Source organism: Ipomoea triloba, chromosome 11 (genome assembly GCF_003576645.1).
Source record: "Ipomoea triloba cultivar NCNSP0323 chromosome 11, ASM357664v1".
Taxonomy (NCBI): domain Eukaryota; kingdom Viridiplantae; phylum Streptophyta; class Magnoliopsida; order Solanales; family Convolvulaceae; genus Ipomoea; species Ipomoea triloba.
The window spans coordinates 23,816,992-23,836,954 of record NC_044926.1 but is presented as its reverse complement, the minus strand read 5'-3'; the positions used below and the strand labels follow the sequence as shown (position 1 = coordinate 23,836,954).

The window sequence follows — 19,963 nt, the reverse complement described above, 5'->3', positions numbered from 1 at the left end:
TTTTTTTTTTTTTTTTTTTTTTTTTTTTTTTTTTTTTTATAAATTTTAAAAATAATCTTTTATCATTATTTTTAATGGAAAGTGGCTATTCTTTGACCTTTATATGTTTTCTATTGAGGCTTTGTGTTTTGGAAGATCGTTCTTTTTTGTATTCTACTACATTTATTTTTGTTACAGAACTTACGAAACCTATTTCTGAAGTCTTATATTTAATTTGTCAGTTTTCCTTGAAAATTCTAGAAGACTGTTTTTACTTTATTTAATTTACTGCTACTTGAGCTTTAATGTTTATTCAAACGCACTGATCAATTTACGCCATCTATTTTCACCAGAAAAAAGACACGAAGCATTGGGCTTTTATCTTACACATTTTTGGCACAAACAGGCCTTGATAGAATAGTGGTTCCCATGGTGAGTTTTCTAGTTTGAATTATCTAAACCTATGCATTGGCCATTTTAGTTGCTGCAATGCTGCCAAATAGTGAGGCAGGATATTGCCTTCAGCAGTATTTATGTTTTTTCTTTTTATAATTATTTTGCTCCAGTTCCATATTGTTGAAATTGAGGGATTGAAATACCTGGTGGGTGGAGAATAACAAACAACCACCTGCCAAACTGGCGAAACAAAGTATGTGAGAAGACCAGAGAATAATAGAATATATGAATATATTATAATGAAAGAGTACAATTGGTTGTTCTCTATGTTCCTAAGTACCTCTATATATACTAAACTACATACCAAATCTATCCTAATAGGAATAGGAAACTAAGTCCACCCTACTAGGAGTTTCCTAATATTCAATAAAGGTTTACTAATATTCAACACTCCCCCTCAAGCTAAAACATTTGGAAGTTCCAAGCTTGGATCAAAACAAACACTCTACCTCACTCAAAATTACAAATGAAAATTAAAAGCAACTAGAGGATAACAGTGCTGGATGGCTTCGGAGTGACAATGTTATACACAACCCTTGGAAATGCATCAAGGGCGAAGCTTGTCATGAACATCATTGGGAATGACAGCACCAAGGGTAAAGATTAACATAAACACCACCACAGCAACATAAGCACTCAAGGATGGATGACTTCAAAAGAGATTGTGCTATGTTTGACCCTTCCTTGGGAATGAAACGAATGCACCAAGAATGGAGCTGAACACAATCCTTGGGAATAAAGGTGAACACACCAAGGATAGAGTAGGACATGCTAACAAAGCCTTCATTGAGAGTGGTAGAGGCGAAAAGGGTGCAAAGAATAGCAAAGGATGCAGTAGAGCCCATAGTAATGAAGATAAACCCAAAGCAACGAGATAAAGATAACTGGAAAAACAAAGTAAAATAAGTAAACTAGAACACCGTTTGATTATAGATGGTCACACTCCCCCTTACTTGAAACATGGGAAATAATCAAAGGCCATTATAATAGTGCTGAAACTGAATACCCATGGGATAAGGCATACCGGAGATAAAGAAACACGGTTATACCAAAACACAAAAACCATGGGGAGAAGTTTGGCAACAAACCCAACAAAAGCCTTCAAATTTCACCAAAAAAGGGTCCAAAGAATGGCAAGAAAACAGCCTCAGGGAATGGTCAGCGACGTTGACCGTTGACCGGCAGAGATGTAGGATTTGAAAACACTGATAGGAGCGCCTCTTCAAGGTGAGTCCAACGGAGGTAACGGTGCCTTAAACGGAGATTGGAGGAGGGAGATATGACCGGAAAACTGTATGTAACTTCTGGCCACTGTGGTGGCGCCTCGGATTTGAGAGAGACAGTCACGGCTGAAAGGTAAACTCTGGTGGCGGCAATGGCGGAACTAGGGTTTTGTTTAGGGTTTGTTTTAGGGTTTAGGCTCTGATACCAGGTTAAAATTATTGAGGGATTGAAAGACCTGGCGGGTGGAGAATAACAACCCCGCCAGTTAGGCGGAAGCAAAGTATGTGAGAAGACCAGAGAATAATAGAATATATGAATATATTATAATGAAAGAGTACAATGGATTGTTCTGTATGTTCCTAAGTACCTCTATATATACTAAACTACATACCAAATCTATCCTAATAGGAACAGGAAACTAAGTCCACCCTACTAGGAGTTTCCGAATATTCAATAAATGTTTACTAATATTCAACACATATAATTATAGGTTTCTTCTTCTTCTTCTTCCTTTTTTCATTTTTTATTTTTAATTATTTTTTAAATATTTCATATGTAAAGCTATAGGTATTGCTTCTAAAAGTGCTATAAAATACATTTTACTTTGGTGCCTTAAATTAAATATGACTCTCCAATGTGCTATTTTAGCACATAAGCTTTGTATGCACATTCCTCTGCTTACATGTCATATACACTTTAAACTTTATTATATCAGGGAATGTAGTTTTCCACTTTTTACCACTTTTTTCCTATAAAGAAAAGGTAAAAGAAGTAACCTTCTTCCCAACTGCTAACAACTTGGCCATATCCTTGTCAACATGTTTTGCTTTTTGACAATTATGCATGGCTTCTGAAACAAAATTTGCTATACTATTAACAATTTAGTACTTCTTTATCCCAAACGGATATGAGGCAAATAGCTCTTTTTTAGAAATTATTTAAAAACCTTTTCAAGAAGTCTTTTTTATGTTTGCTAAACACATCTTGGAGTAGAAAGGGGCAAAGGGCACTTTTGGAAGATTGCTTTTGTCACTTAAAAACCCGTGTCTACACCAAAAATCTCTTTCTTTGAAAAGACTCAAATTGAGGCTTCTTAAAAAAGAGGCAAATTGCCTCGTATCTACTATAAAACGCACTTTGTAACAAACTTTGTTTTCCCCCGCTTATGGCTTCTTGAAGTAGATAAGAGGGAATAATCTCTTGACTAAACAATCACTTACTGTTATGGAATATATATTTGGTATATGGAATCTCTATAGATTAGGCAGTCTTAGGGATTTAGGTAGGTAGGCATATGGAAACTTGGTTTCCTATTCGTAGTTTTCTAGCACCTATTTATAGGGCTTTGTATTCTCCTTTCTATATAACAATATATGACAGTATAAGACAACATATTCAAATCCTCTCTTTACTTTTGTAACATGGTATCTGAGCCTTTACTATAATTTTTGTTCACTCCGTTGTCGTCACCAGTGTGAGCCTCACGCACTGCCACTCTCCTACGCACCGGTGTGTGAGGCTCCTCCAACGACTGGAAAACGTTGGGTCGTCTGAGTTCGTTTGCCTCGAATTTGGATTTGGGTTTGTGTGTTGCCTTTGATTTTTTGCTTCACGGTCACTTTGTCTCGTACACATTCAGGCAGGCTTGAATTTTGTGTACTTGTGATCTGTTTCTTTTTCTGGATATGGGCTGTCTGATGCCTCTGCATCTTTGTTATTAATGAGTTTGCTGAGTTGGGGTCGTTGCTTTTTTTTTTTTGTTGTCACCCCCATTTTGATGCTCATTGTCATTTGGAGCATGCTTCCCTTTAGTTGGTAAAGAATTTGTGTCCTCCGGTTTGGAGTTTGTCTTCTTTACCTTGTGTGTCCAAGCTTGTATGGTCCACGTTGTGTTCACCCGGAGTTGCGGTATTGGTGGCGTTCAAGCTTTCGGTTCAGGGGGAGTCCAATCCCAAGCTTGTTCGGTCCACGTTGTGTTCACCCGGAGTTGCGATACTGGTGGCGATTCAAGCTTAAGGTCTAGGGGAGTGTCCAATCCCAAGCTTGTCCCACGTCGAGTTCACCCAATTGTCCGTAGGTATTGATGGCGTCCAAGCTTCTGTTGCAGGGGAGTGTCCAATCCCAAGCTTGGTCGGTCTATGCCGAGTTCACCCAACTGTCCGTAGGTATTGGTGGCGCGCAAAGCTTTTGTTCAAGGGGAGTCTCCTAAATGAGATACGAGTTATGTTTGAGTCAGTTCGTTATTTAGTTATTTTGGGTTATCAGTTATTTGTGTAACAAGTTGGGCATGATTAATATCTATGCTCCAACTTGAGGGGAGTGTTATGGAATATATATTTGGTATATGGAATCTCTATAGATTAGGCAGTCTTAGGGATTTAGGTAAGTAGGCATATGAAAACTTGTTTCCTCTTCGTAGTCTTCTAGCACCTGTTTATAGGGCTTTATATTCTCTTTTCTATATAACAATATATGACAGTATAAGACAACATATTCAAATCCTCTCTTTACTTTTGTAACACTTACAAAGTTACAAATGAAGTTTTGTAGTTTTTAACCTTTGGGAGATATTCTACCTCCTATCCTACTAAGATTTGTGCCTGTCTCTAATTTTTGTTCAATGGTGCAGATTGACTATGAATACAACTCATCTTCTGGCACCTGGAATTCATTATACAGTGAACAAAATTTCACGAGTAATCTTTCTCTGCTGTTGCGGTGGTCCCCATTTTCAACAGAGGAGGATCTTCTTCGTGAGGTATGTCTAACCTTTGGTATTACTCTGTTACTAACTTGTTCCTTCCTCTATGCAATGTGAAATACCAAGTGTCCTCCCTAAAAATAATATTGAACTTGTAGCAGATCCATTAAACACTTTACCTGTTAATCCATGATGTAAATATTTGTTTGTAAAATTCTGGGCACAGTTATATAGTGAATTAGTCATTAACACTAGCTATTGAATTTTTTCTAATATCAATCCCCACAGCTGAAAAAATTACTGTATAAGGAAGAAAATTATATTGCATTCATTTTGTATAAGGGGAGTCCTAATTGTATATATATGGAAGATTACAGAGTAAACTAATTAATGGAATCTCATGAATCCATGATTTATGGACTTGTCTATGCCTGCAATTTGTAATAAGGAAAAAAGTTACTAAAAATAACTAGTCTAATCAAATATAAATTTTCCACAATTGCCAGTCTGAAAGAACACAGATTCTAGTTATAATTGGCTTTATCCAAATTTGACAGCTTCTTCCTATTATGTGTGATACGAACAATGATTGTGTTTAAAGTTTGAACAGGGCAGTGCTGTACTACTTTGCGATCAGTTTCATATTTAATTGGAAACACCTTTTTAGAAGCTCTCTGTTGAAATTGAGGGATTGAAAGGCCTGGCGGGTGGAAAATAACAACCACCTGCTAGTTAGACGGAAGCAAAATATGTGATAAACCAAAGAAAAAGAGAATAAATAATATATTATAATGAAAGATTATAGTAGATTATCTCTCTGTGTACTCTATACTTCTATCTATATCAGGATCCTATATTTATAGGAACATGGGGACTAAATCAAGCCTAATAGGAATAGGAAACTAAGCCCACTCCTACTAGGTAAGAGACAAAGGTTTCCTAATATTCAACAAAGGTTTCCTAATATTGAACACTCTCTATGACTGTACCTCTACCTAAACAAGTGTTCAGTCTCTAATTTTTAATGTACTGTAAATATTTGCCCATTGTAAGTAGTGAGCTTTATGATATGAACCACCGGCTTATTGGGTAATTGAACTGCTAGGACCAAATTGTGCTCTTTTTATTTATTTTTGGTTGCCAAGGAGGGATGCAAAGTAGTTTTAAGGCACCAGAATCACCAAGTGAAAAAAAATTGCTTAACCTGTTATATTGTGTAATGCACCTTACCTACCTTATCCACCACAAACAAACTGAGGGTGTGGGTGGCTAGACTGGGCTGGAAAGCAAGACAACTCAAGGAATTCATCAAATTCTTGGAATAGATATCATACATTGCTATGTCCTGATGCATGAGAATTACTGTTTACATGAACCTTCTTGTTTTTAGTTGTAATGGTGCATTTCTAGTCATAAGAACTATTAATATGCTTTTCCTTGTAATTTCTTTTGTTTAATGGACAGTTCGTTGACATTGGTGATCATGGCACGAAGATTATAATTTACAATTTATGGTTGAGTGATGAAGGAAAAACAGAGCTTGACTTCAACTCTGATCCTGAGGTTTGTTTTTGTAAACTATATCACTCAAGATTTCTTAGTTTGTTGTAAATTCATTTCCAGTCATGTAACTTCTTTGTCACATTAATTGCAGGATATTCGTATTTGTATAGATCCAAATAAAATGGAGAAAGGTGCTCGTTCATCAGTAAGTGATGATCATCTTGCCAACCGTCTCCGTTTTTCACTGCGTGTAAGCTTGTATAGTATCATTTTACCCATGAAATCCTTAATCTCTGCATGCTCATCGATTCCTAATCTTTTATCCTTACACACTGAGCAGGCATACCTATCCATCTTGTACTTGCGAGTTCCAGAAAACTTTTGTATGGTTTTACGTGGATCCTTAGTTGAGTATCATAATATTGCTAATGAACTGAAATTTCGGCAATGCATCATGTATAGACCTCAAAGCGCTGGAGTTTCAGAGGTAGAAACTTATTTTGCTTTATATTGATTTACTGTTACAGTCACTAATCTGCTTGTACATACATAGTGATTAATTTTCCATTGGAGAACCTTTTCTGTTCTTCTCTCCTATCACTGGTTGGAGTAGCTTATGTTACTTATTTTTGCTCTGGATTCATGGAATTTCTAAATAAAGATGCTCAAAACTATTATTATTCTTGATTAGCTTGAAACTTTTAATGTCAAATGTTTACAGTTGACATTTTCCAAGAACTTTTAAGGGTGGTGTTCTTTCCCTTAAATTTAATGGCGATACTTTTCTGCTGCAGGGTGAAGTCATTACCACAATTGGGTTTTTAAAAGAGGCCCCATTGGTGAATCACCATGGTTTCAATGTCTACCACAAAAATCGTTTAATACTGGTGAGTATTTAAATGTATTGTCCAAAAAGAATCTCAGCCACGCAGCATGATTGAATTTTCTGAGGGGTGATAAAAAATTGGATGGACCCCTGGGCCCTGGGGGTGGGGTGGTGGTGGATATTGAATATTAGTGATGTCATCCCTTCACTAGTAGTGAGGGGATTAACAGTCTAATGCCCTTCAGAGCTTATTTTTATCCAAACTTTAGGATTAAGTGTGCCCAGGACCTAATTAGAGGCACTCTGAGAATCTTGCTGTAAAGATCTTAATAAAATTGTGGGTTAATTGTGAATCATAAGAATTAAGATGACTCCTTGTCCTAATAATTTAGCATCTTTCTTTACAATTTTATAAAACTTGTGTTCTTTTTGTGAGACATCAACCTTGCTGAAAGTGTTCACTTATCCTGCACTGTGCTTCTTAACAAAATAATTTTTGGACTCTAAATTATACACTCACTCTGTTCCTCAAAAACTATCCTGCTTCCTGTATTCTCGTGTCCTATGACTTTTAGGTTAATTACCGACAATACTGTATTTATGAAGGGTAAGTCTGGAACTATTCAATCAAATTAATGGCCATTAGTGTATTAAATACAAATTATTAAATCTATGGATTTTCTCTCACAGATGTGATGCTTTTTGCTTTTATTTTTTTAATGGAGGAAGAATTACTAAAGTAGCATCTCCTATTGTTTTTTGTTCTTTTAGCATCTGACCTGCTTTGAAATTGATCTCTTCATAATAATTTGTAATATTCAAGTGGTTTTCATTCATTTGTCTTAAATGCTAATTGATGGGGTATTCATTTTAAAGATTCCTGTTATTCCTTCTGCCCTATATGCTTTATATCTTATATATTTCTCTTTTGTTCTGTTGAAGCCATTTTGGCATGTTGTCAGCTATTCTGATAGTAGAGGCAGAGGGGTTGTAGGTAAGAAGCCTTAAAGCAGTTACCTCATTTGCATTTTTTGTAATGCGTGAATGATTCTTTCTATTTAAATAAAACTAGGCACTAAAGAAATTAGTGGCTTTTCAGGTGTTCTGGAGGCAAACTTCATTCAGCCAACGCACAACAAACAGGACTTTGAAAAAACTCCTCTTTTTCAAAAGCTTGAAGCCCGCTTAAAGGAAATGACATGGGAATACTGGTAACATATCTTTCTTGAGGAAAACTGTGCCATTTTAATTGTGTACCCCCCACTCTCGTATTTCTTTTATCCCCTTTTTTGGACTAATTAAAGTCTGCACTCTGCACAATCTTATATAGTTTCTTTTCAAATAAATTGGGTTGCTCTTGGATGCTCTTAGTCAAGATAGCACTTCCTGCCTTAAGATAACAGTTTCCATTATATGTTTTCTTTAAGGCATAAGCCATTCAGGCTTTTTAGTTGAGGCGTTTTCTAGAAGAAATGCTTGTAAGCTGATAGTGCTCTCTTGATTGTGCTAGGGATTATCACTGTGGACTTATTGGTTATATACCAAAGAAAAAGGCTCAACCGTCAACAACACCCCAGGTTTTACCTGAATCTCATCAGAAGCATGGTGCATATCAGTCTGTTTTAATGACTAAAAACCCTCCCAGTGCAACCAGTAAAGAAGCGTCAAGGCCGGACAATCTACCAAGAACTTTTCACCATAGCTATAAACAAGGTAGAATTCATGAGTTTGTGTGCTACAGCCAATCACATCATGTACTTTGTTATAGTGAGTAAATTGCAGTGCTTGCTTTCCTCATGACCTTTTTGCACATAACAATTTTTTCCTTGTCAGTACCTGTATTCCCTCATAAAAGGAAAGAGCGTGATCACCCAACTGAACCTGAAAATGTGAAACAAAAGGACAGAGGAAAAGCCAATATTATTAACGCCTGGTCCAGTGAAACGGCAATGGTATGTATCCTTGTGTGAACTCTCCTGTATGTCCGTTGAAATCAGCAATCACTTTCATCAAAAGCTTTGCATCATTTAGGCCTGCTATGGTTGACCATCCTTGAATTTCCATGTTGCATATTCTAAAATTAGATTGATAAGCTAATCTTCATTGTGCTTTTCTATCATGCTGTAAATTTCTATAACCTTACAGTTATCATTTGTTTCTATCTTGTTGCATTTTGGCTGTTATCTATTCTACACCTCTATTTTAATTTTTGTTTTTCTTTCCATAGTTTATATACTCGTTCTCAAATCAAACTCGGGAAATTATTTATCAAAAATGAATAAATCAAACTTGGGAAACAAAGAGTGGTATCACAGAAGGGGGGAAATTTTGGTATGGACAAGTTTCGTAACTATTGGGCATGAGTTATCTTTCCTGTTTCTCTTGGCAACCCCCAAAAGGATTATATTAGAAATCACTTCAAGAAGGCAAAAGAATTTGAAGGAACTTGAACTTTTCCATTTTGTATTGGTCTGACTGCACATATCATGAGTTATAAGCTTTGGGAGATGAGGCCTATTGCCTTTTATCTATTTATTTATTTCTATAACCTGTTTCCACAACACATGTTAATGTGGGTCTGTTCTATATTTTCTTTTTATTTATTTTGCTTCAATTTTTCTTTTTCCTGTAGCCTGTCGGTGCTGCTGCTAGTTACTTGGGAGGTGAAGAGGCTGCCAACCTGATTCAAGAAAACCAAAAACTTCGTGCCCAGTAAGTTGCAGTTAATTATATTTTGCACTGTTGCAAAAATTGGCCGCCTAGGCGCTAGGCGACCCTACGTCGAGGCGAATTGCTCCGTAGGCGTCCGCCTAGGTGGTCGGCCGCCTAGCGCCTAACTCTGCCGACTGGGCCGAGTTGGCGGCCGACTCGGCCGAATTTGACCGAGTTAACTTGCCCAACTCGGCAGAGTTAGCCGAGTTAACTCGGACGAGTTGGCCTTGTTAAATTTTTTATTTATATTTATATATATTTCAATTTATTTATTTATATAAATAAGAGAAGTAAGATATATATATATATATATATATATATGACATACACCCACACACATGCGCTATTTTTTTGTTTTTATGTCGCCGCCTAGACACTGCCTAGGCGCTAGGCGGTATTCTACCGCCTGACTAGCGCCTACTGCAACCATGATATTTTGTATCAAACTCGTCCATATGATTCAACAATGCAGAACAACTATGACCTCGCATAATACTAAACTGCTAGTTATGTTTAATTTATTACTCCAAGAAGTCTCACTTGAGATGGAATTTCATGTGCTTCTACTTCAATATTGCAGGTGCTTGGAACATGAGAAGTGGGTGGAGGAGCTTAATGCTAAGGTAAGTCTAATTTGCTTGTTTTCTTATACTGAACAAATCAAACCATATAGAGCTGATCCAATGAAAAGCGGGTGTTTGTGTGATTGGGTTTCGGGTTACTGATTGATTGGTGAAGCGTAAACAAACTAAGTAATTTGTATTCTGCAGGTGCTTCTTGTTCGGAAGCAACTAAAAGAAACGCAGAAGGAATATGGTCGATTGCTGCTCGATTTGAAACTATTGGAAAAGGAAAAAATCAAACCGGAAAGTTAACAATAGTGTATTAGTGTTTAGATAGGGCAACGTTCTTGCTCTTCTCGTGAGCTCTTGTAAATGATTTATGTATTTTAATGCCAGTTTAGGGACACTTTTGTAGAGTTTAATGTACCCTCAAGACTTGTGTTGTTTGTGTGTTGTTCATTGCAGGCCAGGCCAGAACTGTATCTCAAATCCTCCCTCCTTGTAGGGAAATTTTCAACCCAAAAAGGAAAAAGAAAAAAACAAAGAAAATTTGTTCTTTTTCTTTCTTTTGGGTACATACAATTTCATTGTTAATGGTGCTGCTTCTGTAAAAATATATTGAGCTTGATATATTTCTTCCATTACATTTTTTTTTTTTGTAAATTAATTATTTAGTTTTATGAATATTATAACTTTTGATTAAATCCTAAAATATTCTGAGTCGGCCACCCAATATGAAGAAGAAAACTGGTTCAGTGAGATGAACTCTACTTCTAATTGGTCTTCTTGAAAGGAATATTGGGTTTTGATTTTTTGTTTTCTTGCCTTCTTGGTTCTCGAATTACTTCAATTTTTTATTTATTTATTTTTTTTTGGGGTCAGATCTTGAATCTTGTTCTGGTTGTTTGATATGGGTTTGAAGGGATTTGTTAAGGGTGGAATTGCTTCCATTGTTACCAGGTGTTCTACCCACCCGTTTCCAGCCATAAAACCATAGCTTCTCTCAAACCGCCATAACTCTATTGCTTTCTTCCTTCATTCTTATTCTGGGTTTTCTCGACAAAAAATCATGTTAGTGAAATCCTAGTACTTACTTTCTTGTAAAAAATTTGTGTTTTTTTTTTTTTTTTGTGTGTGTGTCTTTGATAGGTAGAAACTATGGGGGAGAAGATGGGTAGGGGAAATGGGCGGCGCTGCACCAATGTACGCAACGGCGGCAAAAGATGAGCAGTGGACGCACTTTGATAGCTCAGTCACATTAACCTGATTAGCTGTTCCTATTTTGGATCAAGCTGGAGCTAGCTTCGATAAACACAAAACAGAGAAAAAAAAAAAAAGAAGAAAGACAGATTTGAGGTGTAAGATTCTCACTTAACATTAAACAATTTGGTCTCACGTTGTTATTATCTTCCTCTATTATTTAATTCAATATTACTCGCAATTAGTGTTACAAGTTGCAGAAAGCCACATCAATTTTAATATAAAGTGCTAACAGTCAATATAATCCTGCCTGCCATTTTGCAATTAAAAATATAAAGCTTCGGTGCTGCCAGTTGTATGATAGTCACTTAGAGCCATTATGAAATTGCCAGTTGAAAGCCTTTTTGGACCGGTGCTTTGAAGTTTGTTTACCCACTACCGCTAATTTTAAAATCATGTTTTGTTTAGATTTTAGCGTTGACGAGAATTCCTGTCTAAATTGTATCACATACATCGTTCATTTCTTCTTAGTATTGCACTACTGCAAAGCTTACCATATAGACAGACGCAAATGGCTTATGCTGCTGTAACTTCGCTTAAAGAAACACTCCATCTATACTTCTTGCAATCGCAACCACGCTTGCCTCTTCAAGACAATCAAGAGATACTTAATTCTCTCCATCAAAATCTTGGTTTCCTCCAAGAAATTCTTGAGAAATCTGAGATTGCCAATGATAATTCGCGGATGAAAGATTTAGAGGCAGAGATTAGAGATGTAGCATTCAAAGCTGAAGAAAGGATTGAGATGGAGTTGAGTAGCATATATCTAGCAAAGGGTTGGACGAAGCATATTCGTATAAAGGTTTCCCTCCTCAGGCTTCGTGGAATCTTCAATGAAGCAGTAAAACAGATTGATTACCTCAAGAAGGAGTTGATTGAAATTAGTGAAAAGCAGCTTGCAAAGGGTCCATCACTCCTTGGTTCAACATCATCATCGCAGCCTGTTGATCCAGAACGCCAGAATAATATTATTCCTGTGAGTGAATATTCCAAAAGCGCTTCAAAGTTTGATAGTGGAATGGTTGGATGCGACGAGGAGTTCAAGACGATAATGGATCAGCTCACTCGACAATCATCAAAGCAGCTACAAGTTGTACCAATTGTTGGCATGGGAGGAATAGGCAAGACCACTTTAGCTGGGAAAGTCTATAGTGATCCACGAATTACTTCTCATTTTTACATTCGAGCATGGGTTACTGTATCTCAAGAGTATAACGTGGAACAAATGCTCCAATGCCTAATTGGTTGTGTTAATGCAGCATCAAGAGATGAACTTCATGAACAGAGCAATGAACTCCATGAACAGCGGCGACAAAGAAATTCCAAAGAAAGTCTGCGTAGACTGTTGATGGGAAAGAGATATTTGATAGTGATGGATGATATATGGAGCACTACTGCTTGGGATAGTGTGCAAGGATGCTTTCCAGACGATTATAATGGAAGTCGCATACTATTAACTTCTCGGCTCAGGGAGGTGGTTGAATATGCAAATCCAGGTAATTCTTCCATTAACATGCATTTCTTAGATGCCAATGAAAGTTGGAATCTCTATTGCAATGTGTTTGGTCAAACGAAATTTCCTTCAGAGTTTGAGCAAATTGGTAGAAACATAGTGAAGAAATGTAATGGATTACCTCTCGCTATTATTGTAATAGCTAGTCTTCTCTCCAAGATAGAGGCGGCAGTGGAGAAGTGGAATAATGTTGCAGAAAATGTGAGTAGATATGTAATTGGTGATTCTAATGATGCATGTTCCAGAATACTATATTTGAGTTACAACCAATTACCACACCACTTAAAAGCTTGTTTTCTATATTTTGGAGTTTTTCCCGAAGACTATGAGATCCATGTGAAGAAGTTAGTTAGGTTGTGGGCGGCAGAGGGATTTTTGAGGGCAGAGGAGCATCAAAATATGGAGGAAGTGGCCATGGAATGCTTGCAAGATCTTGTTGATAGAAGTCTTGTTTTTGTAAGCAAACAGAGCTACAATGGGAAAATGAAGACAATAAGAATACATGACTTGTTGCGTGATTTGTGTTTGAGAGAAGCTCGATATGAAAATCTCTTGAATGTCATTGGAGATGAAAAACTTCCATTTTATAAGAAGAAAATCTCTTGTCCTTGGATAAGTGCTACATCAAGGTTTCATCTACTTCCTGTATCAAAGTGCTATCACAAATCACATTCCTTTCACTATCCTAATGCTTATTACTCTAAAAGTGTGAAATGTTTATTTTCACACTTCAAACTACTAAGAGTAGTAGACATAGAGAGCGTATATGTTTTCATGAATATGTATGGGGTAGTATATGTGCTCGCAAATCTTATTCATTTGAGATACTTAGCTTTGAGGTATTCAAATAGGACTTCCAATCGATATTTTCATTTAAAGCTCTTTGAGCATTGGAATATTCAAAGCTTTATTGTTGATGGAGTATTGGATTCCTCTGAGGCATGTGGAATTTGGAAAATGCCACTACTAAAGAATTTTTGCATTCAACGGATTGATTCATTAGGAACTTCGTCAGTTGTTCATAGAAACTTAGAGAGTATATCATGGTTGAATGCTAAGCTCTGTACAAAGGATTTGTTTACAAGGATTCCAAATTTAAAAAAATTGGGAATTTATGGTGGATACCAGGATAACAATCTAGATTATTTTTACAATATTATGCACTTGGGGCAGCTTGAGGAGCTAAGCATCACAGCCTGGTTTTTCAACCATATTCCATATAGGGGCATCTCATGGGCAACTAATTTTCTACCAAATCTTAAGAAGCTCAAATTCATTGATACTTATTGTTTGGCATGGAGTGATATGGAGCTTATTGGTATGTTGCCGAATCTAGAGGTTCTAAAACTGAAACATGCTATTGATAGGAAAGACACAATGTGGGAACCACCCGAGGAAGGGTTCCGTCAATTGAAAAGATTGGTAATTGAATATACATTTTTGGAACACTGGAACGCCGTGGGTGACCATTTCCCTATGCTAGAATGTTTAGAGTTACGTAGTTGCTATTCTTTGCAAGAGATTCCTAGTGGTTTTGCGGATATCACCACACTAGCACTGATTCAATTAAACTTGTGTTGGGATTCGGTTCTGGCTTCGGCAAAGTTGATTCAAGAAGAGCAATACAACAACTATGGAAATGCCCTCCTTGTTCGTTCGGAAAATATTAAGGTATGTTTCTATCCCTCTAATATATTATATGTGTGACCATTTAACATGCACTCTATGCTACTTGAATTCTTCATGGCCATCTGATCTGTTTACTCTCACACACTTCTATCTCATATTTCCTTGCCTATCTAACTGCTGTGTTTTCACCTTTTCTTTTTTTACTTAATTTATGGATTGCAGGCGAAACATTTATACAACAAATAGGAAGAATGGGATGTGGAGGAAGAGAGTGATCTTTTGGTGGATTAGGCAGGTATTTGGCAGATCCAATACTCTGTTGCAAATCATACTATTATATACTCCATCTGTCCCATTTTACCTGTCTTACTTTCATTTTTAGTTTGTCCCAAAATATTGTCCTATTTCCAAAATTGAACATCACCATCATTCCACTTTTCCCAATTTACCCTTATGACTTTTGCTTTCTTTATTACTTTTATTTCCAAAAGTGAAAAAGTTGGGGGCATAATTGGAAAGCGTGCAAAAAGTAAATGAGACATCCAATTCGGGACGGAGGGAGTATATTTTAGTGAACTGCAATGTTTTCTGCTTGTGAGAAGAAGTTGGTGATGGAAAGAGCTTAGTAAACTGCTTATTCTGCCTTTTATAATTTAAATTGAATGTGCTTGATTATTTTTAAGTTGTTTGTATCCAACTTTCATAATATAAATAGAGCATTGGTAGTTTTGAACTTTATAAAGACAATATAAATTTGAAGTTGCAATGTTGGTGTCAATGTTTTTGAATTATGGCATCCAAGTGAATGAGTGATGCTGTTTTTGGTTGCAGCAGATATATACCACTTTGGGCTGTTTCTTTATAAATCCTTATGGGATTTATGCACTGATAGTGATACATTCCATCCCTGTCACTGATAATTCTTTATGAATTTTTTGGTTTTGTTGGTTGCAGCTGCAGTTTACTAACCATTTGAGTGGGTGAAGAGAGAGCAAATGGAACAAGTGTTATCCATCAACTCATCAAGAATACTCAACTTTTTTTCTTTTTTTTTTTTTGCCTTACAAATCTCATTGTGGAGATTTCTATTAGAACAGTATTACTAGTAGTACTATTTTGTTCTGTAGGAAATAAATTACTAGTTGTAAAACTTCCATTTACAGCACTTGTTTTCAAAGTCTTGTCCTTGGATAAGTATTAGACCAGGAAGTTTCAATAATCAAATCAGATCTAAGTGCTTTGACAAATTCCACTTGAATTCTGGAAATTTGGGAGATAAGGTAATATATATGGCAAATCTTGTTCATTTGAGATACTTAGCTTTGCCCCTAAGCGAAAAAGTAAGGCTTTTTTATACTCTTAAAGTAAAGTTATGGAATATGCAAAGTTTTTTTGACCTTTTTTTTTTTTGAATACTATTGACCCTGTTACATGTAGTATCTGTCCATATACTTTCTCCTTATTAAACCACTGAGGCTCGAACGCATGACCTCCATTTGGGAGAATCACTTCATGCCGCTTGATCACAAGGCTTTTGGCCTACGATGTAGTGTTATATATTAAATTTCCCTGAGCCATAGAATTTAGAAAATGTCTTTGTTAAGGAATTTTTATGCGACATAATTCCTTTTACATTAGAGGCTTCGGAGCTGAGGTTGTTCATAGAAACACAGAGACTCTATCTTGGTTGCGTCCGAAGTGTTATACAAAGGATCTTTTTACAAGGATTCCAAATTTAAAAAACTTGGGGATTCAAGGTGAAATGAAGTTTGACAATGAAAATTCAGATGATTTCTATAATTTTGTGCACTTTGAGAAACTAAGCATCAAAGAGTGGCATCTTAAACTTTCGGATATGGGCATCTCATGGGCAACTAGTTTTCTACCAAATCTTAAGAAGCTCAAATTCTTCAAAGCTAGGTTGCAATGGAGTGAAATAAGGCTTATTGGTATGTTGCCAAATCTAAAAGTTGTAAAATTGATAGATGCTTTTGAAGGCAGAGAGTGCGAGCCATGTACGTGAGGGAGGGTTCCGTCAATTGAAAAGGTTGGTAATTGATGAAAGCACAAGTTTCAAAGATTGGAATGCTGTGGGTGATCATTTCCCTATGCTTGAACATTTAGAGTTAATTGGTTGCACTTCGTTGTGAGAGATCTCTATTGAGATTACCGATATCACCACACTTGCATTGATTCAGTTAAATAGATGTTGACATTGTGTTCTGGCTTCTGCAAAGCGTATTCAAGATGAGCAGCGAAGCTATGGAAATGAAGCCCTCCTTCTTAATTCTAAATATATTCTGGTCTCTTTTTATCCCTGCCTCCATTATATCTCTGACTGTTTCACATCATTTTATGCTATTTAAATTCTTTGCAATCATTAATTATGTGCATGCTTTATCTCATTTTTCTGATCTCATATATATATTTTTACCTATATAAATGCTTTAATAACTTAATTTATTGGCGTAGCATAGCAGGATCGGATCGGAGCTGTAATATATGAATCTGCCTGCCATGTTAATGGTTTTTGTACTGTACTTGTTTTGGGTTTGTTGCTGTGGTTATTTTGTTGGATTACTCATCAGGAATTTACGCACTGTTGCACCATATACCAACTAACATAGAGACTATATCTTGGTTGTGTCCCGAGTGTTGTACTGTACAGACGATATTTTTACAAGCTAAGTTAGGATTCCAAATTAAAAATAAAAATAAAAATTGGGGATTAAATGCATTTTAAAAATAAAATTCAGATGATTTTTGTAATTTTGTGCACTGGGGACGGCTTGAGAAACTAAGCATCAAAGAGTAGCATCTTAGACTACCCCATGTAGACGTGTAGTAGCATCCAATGGACAATTAGCTTTTTACCAAATCTTAAGAAGCTCAAATTCTTCTTGACAAATTTGGCATGATATGAGGCTTATTGAGTTATTGGTATGTTGCCGCCGAATCTAAAAATTCTTCAGTTTATACATGCTTGTCGAGACGAAGAGTAGGAGCCATCTGAGGGAGGGTTCCCTCAATTGAAAAGGTTGGTATGTAATTAAAAGCTGGACTTTGGAAGATTGGAACGCTGTGGGTGCCCATTGGAGTTAAATGGTTGCCCTTCGTTACATTGCTAGAGCCTAGAGATCCCGATTAAATTTGCCAATATCACCACACTTGCATTGATTCAGTTAAATAAATGTTGGCATTCTATTTTGGCTTCCGCAAAGCATATTCAAGATGAGCAGACCACATGTTGGTCGGAAACCCCCCTAAGTGTATTATGTTGATTTTCCTTCCAACTGTTGGTCGGAAATTCCGTCCAATAGTTGGACGGAAAACTCATGAGCTCTGATACGAACGGTCATGATAAAGCATTGACCACTACGCCAAAAGTTATAACTAGTACAGAATTCGCAACTTTATTTTCTTATACTTGCATAGCTGTATGTGCCACGTTTCAATGGCAAAATGCTACAAGACTCAACACTATAAGCTGCGCCAAACAAAATCTCTTAGAAAATCATCCAATCTCGATCGTGGTGTGCCTTTTATTGTGTTTGTGATGACTAAGTTAAAAGCCACCCTCGCGATCAATTAGTTTTAGTAAAAATATAATATTTTATATGAAAAATGAATGTTTTTTTTATTAAAAAAATGTAATATTTTATAAGGAAATGAATTTTTTTAACGTAATATTTCGTAAGTAAAATGTAATAATCTTCATTAAAAAATGTAATATTTTGTAATAAAAAAGTAATACTTTTCAATAAAAACATAATATTTTACAAGAAAGAAGTAATATTTTTTGGTTGAAAAAGCAATAATTTACTGGAAAATATAATGCTTTTAACATAAAAAGTAATACATTTCAATAAAAATGTAATAATTTTCAATGAAAATATAATATTTTAGAAGAAAAATGTAATATTTTTCGATAAAAATATAATGCTTTATAAATAAAAAGTAATATGTCTTAGTAAGTATTTTTCATTATTTTCATTTTTCCTTGACCTGAATGAGTATTTTTCGTTAACTTCATTTTTCGTTAATAGCCAAACATTCGAAAATATGGGAAATGACTTCACGAAGTCATTTTTTGGGAGTTGTCTTTCATATTTTCACCATTTGGCTTTCAATAGAAAATATTCATTCCTGTCAAATAAAAAATAATTCATTTTGGGAAAAGAAATCTCATAAGATTTTCATTCGTTAGAAGATTTTCAATTTCTATCTCACGCTCAACTTTTTATCTCTCCATATAAGTAGTGTCAAATGGGTGAGTTGCACCGCTGTCTGGTTATTATTTGAACTGAACTAGGCGAGTTCAGTTAAAATATGGGTTTGGTTAGATTGGGTGATATAAAAGTGGTGATGGTAAAAAGAGGGTGAAATATCGTTCCACTGAGGATTGTGGTTGTGATACGTACTTGTATGAATTGCAAGATTCTAGAGACTAATGTATTGGAATTCAGAAGGATCCAAGCAAATTATGACTGAGTGTGAAAAATAAAAGGAATGCAAATTAAACAGGGAATAAACTATATGAATAAAGATGGGTCAAGATTAGGGGTATTGCTTTGTTGATGCACTAACAATATTAGAATTATGGGAAAATAACAATTCACCAAGGAAATTATGGCAATGCACATAAGAATTTGGGTTCAAGCTAGGGTAGTAATCAATAAATAAGAATTAGAGTAGGATTGCCTCACTTTCGTGATGCATCAATCCTAACCCTTAAAACACAAAAGCATTATAAGCCCCATATACCCATATTTTTATAGTAGGAAATTGGGTTTGAAATTGCATGGTTACTCGAGTCTTTCATCCAACTTTCATTCAGATGAAATCCCCTCTCCAAAACAAGCTAATAATTGTTGGTCATCAATCACTAACAAGAGGAATTAACAATCCAATTCAAACATAAGAACCCTATGTTAATAAATTATCCCCTTTTATGCAATAATCACAAACCTAGCATTAAGAATAGCAATAAGACCCTAATCTAAACCCAAAAGCTAACTTACTCACGCATAATATAATAGTAAACAAAGCAAAAGCTTTACTAAAGAAGAAGAAGAAATCCAACTCCAATCCGCAATCCAAGCTTGAAATTAAAGCAATCTATGTAAAACTAGGCTAAACTATGCTAAGGAAATCTAAAGAGAAGATGAAAAATAAGCTAAATAAGTCTAAGGTTTAGAATCTCCCAAATTACAGAAAAAATGCAGACTAAATAGAATTCTGTGCAGACTCCACGGCCTACCTCACGGACGTGGGCCTGGCCATGAGGTGGTCGCGGGTCTTCTTCTGGGTTAATAAGCCTCACGGCCACTCACACGGCCGTGTGGATGGCCGTAAGGTGTCTTCCAACTTTATTTCTTATTTCCTCTTGTGCTTTGCTTCTCCTTTCCTTCCTTAGGCAAGTTCCTCTGCTTCCAAAATTGATCCAAAACATTTCAAAATCTTTCCTTTGCTACTCGTTATGGGTAATTACACCTTTAGACACAAATTACACACACGAGTCTCATTTTCCACTAAGAATTAGGCAGCTAGTGTCAAAAACAACTAAAAGATGGAGTGAATAATGGTTCATAATCAAA

At 35.9% G+C, this 19,963-nt stretch overlaps 2 protein-coding genes across 7 annotated transcripts in view; both read left to right on the top strand.

Moving 5' to 3' along the window:
- The window catches only part of LOC115997098 (protein MICRORCHIDIA 6-like), a 17,765-nt gene extending 7,153 nt beyond the window's left edge, over nucleotides 1-10,612 (top strand). For all 5 annotated transcript variants that reach the window (XM_031236582.1, XM_031236581.1, XM_031236579.1 and 2 more), the window contains 13 exons: nucleotides 333-411; nucleotides 4,289-4,417; nucleotides 5,825-5,923; nucleotides 6,015-6,113; nucleotides 6,204-6,350; nucleotides 6,658-6,750; nucleotides 7,632-7,683; nucleotides 7,789-7,900; nucleotides 8,200-8,402; nucleotides 8,523-8,641; nucleotides 9,322-9,401; nucleotides 9,982-10,024; nucleotides 10,172-10,612. In XM_031236582.1, the coding sequence (XP_031092442.1) occupies nucleotides 333-411; nucleotides 4,289-4,417; nucleotides 5,825-5,923; nucleotides 6,015-6,113; nucleotides 6,204-6,350; nucleotides 6,658-6,750; nucleotides 7,632-7,683; nucleotides 7,789-7,900; nucleotides 8,200-8,402; nucleotides 8,523-8,641; nucleotides 9,322-9,401; nucleotides 9,982-10,024; nucleotides 10,172-10,276 (1,360 nt within the window). In that variant the 3' untranslated portion in view covers nucleotides 10,277-10,612. The remainder of the gene's footprint in view (nucleotides 1-332; nucleotides 412-4,288; nucleotides 4,418-5,824; nucleotides 5,924-6,014; nucleotides 6,114-6,203; nucleotides 6,351-6,657; nucleotides 6,751-7,631; nucleotides 7,684-7,788; nucleotides 7,901-8,199; nucleotides 8,403-8,522; nucleotides 8,642-9,321; nucleotides 9,402-9,981; nucleotides 10,025-10,171) is intronic.
- Nucleotides 10,613-11,471: 859 nt separating this feature from the next.
- Nucleotides 11,472-15,613, top strand: LOC115996458 (putative late blight resistance protein homolog R1A-10). 2 transcript variants are annotated; one of them, XM_031235680.1, is made up of 3 exons: nucleotides 11,472-14,408; nucleotides 14,589-14,661; nucleotides 15,327-15,613. In XM_031235680.1, exons 1-2 carry the CDS (start codon nucleotides 11,736-11,738, stop codon nucleotides 14,610-14,612), a joined length of 2,697 nt encoding a protein of 898 aa, XP_031091540.1. In that variant the 5' UTR covers nucleotides 11,472-11,735; the 3' UTR covers nucleotides 14,613-14,661; nucleotides 15,327-15,613. The 2 variants fall into 2 exon arrangements, with proteins under 2 accessions (XP_031091540.1, XP_031091539.1); XM_031235679.1 differs by having other exon boundaries at nucleotides 15,321-15,613.
- The last annotated feature ends 4,350 nt before the right edge of the window (nucleotides 15,614-19,963 follow it).

Coding starts and splice junctions, on each gene's coding strand:
- LOC115996458 (XM_031235680.1), top strand. CDS start 11,736: ATGGCTTATGCTGCTGTAACTTCGCTTAAAGAAACACTCCATCTATAC. Junction 14,409..14,588: donor TTCGTTCGGAAAATATTAAG/GTATGTTTCTAT, acceptor TATGGATTGCAG/GCGAAACATTTATACAACAA.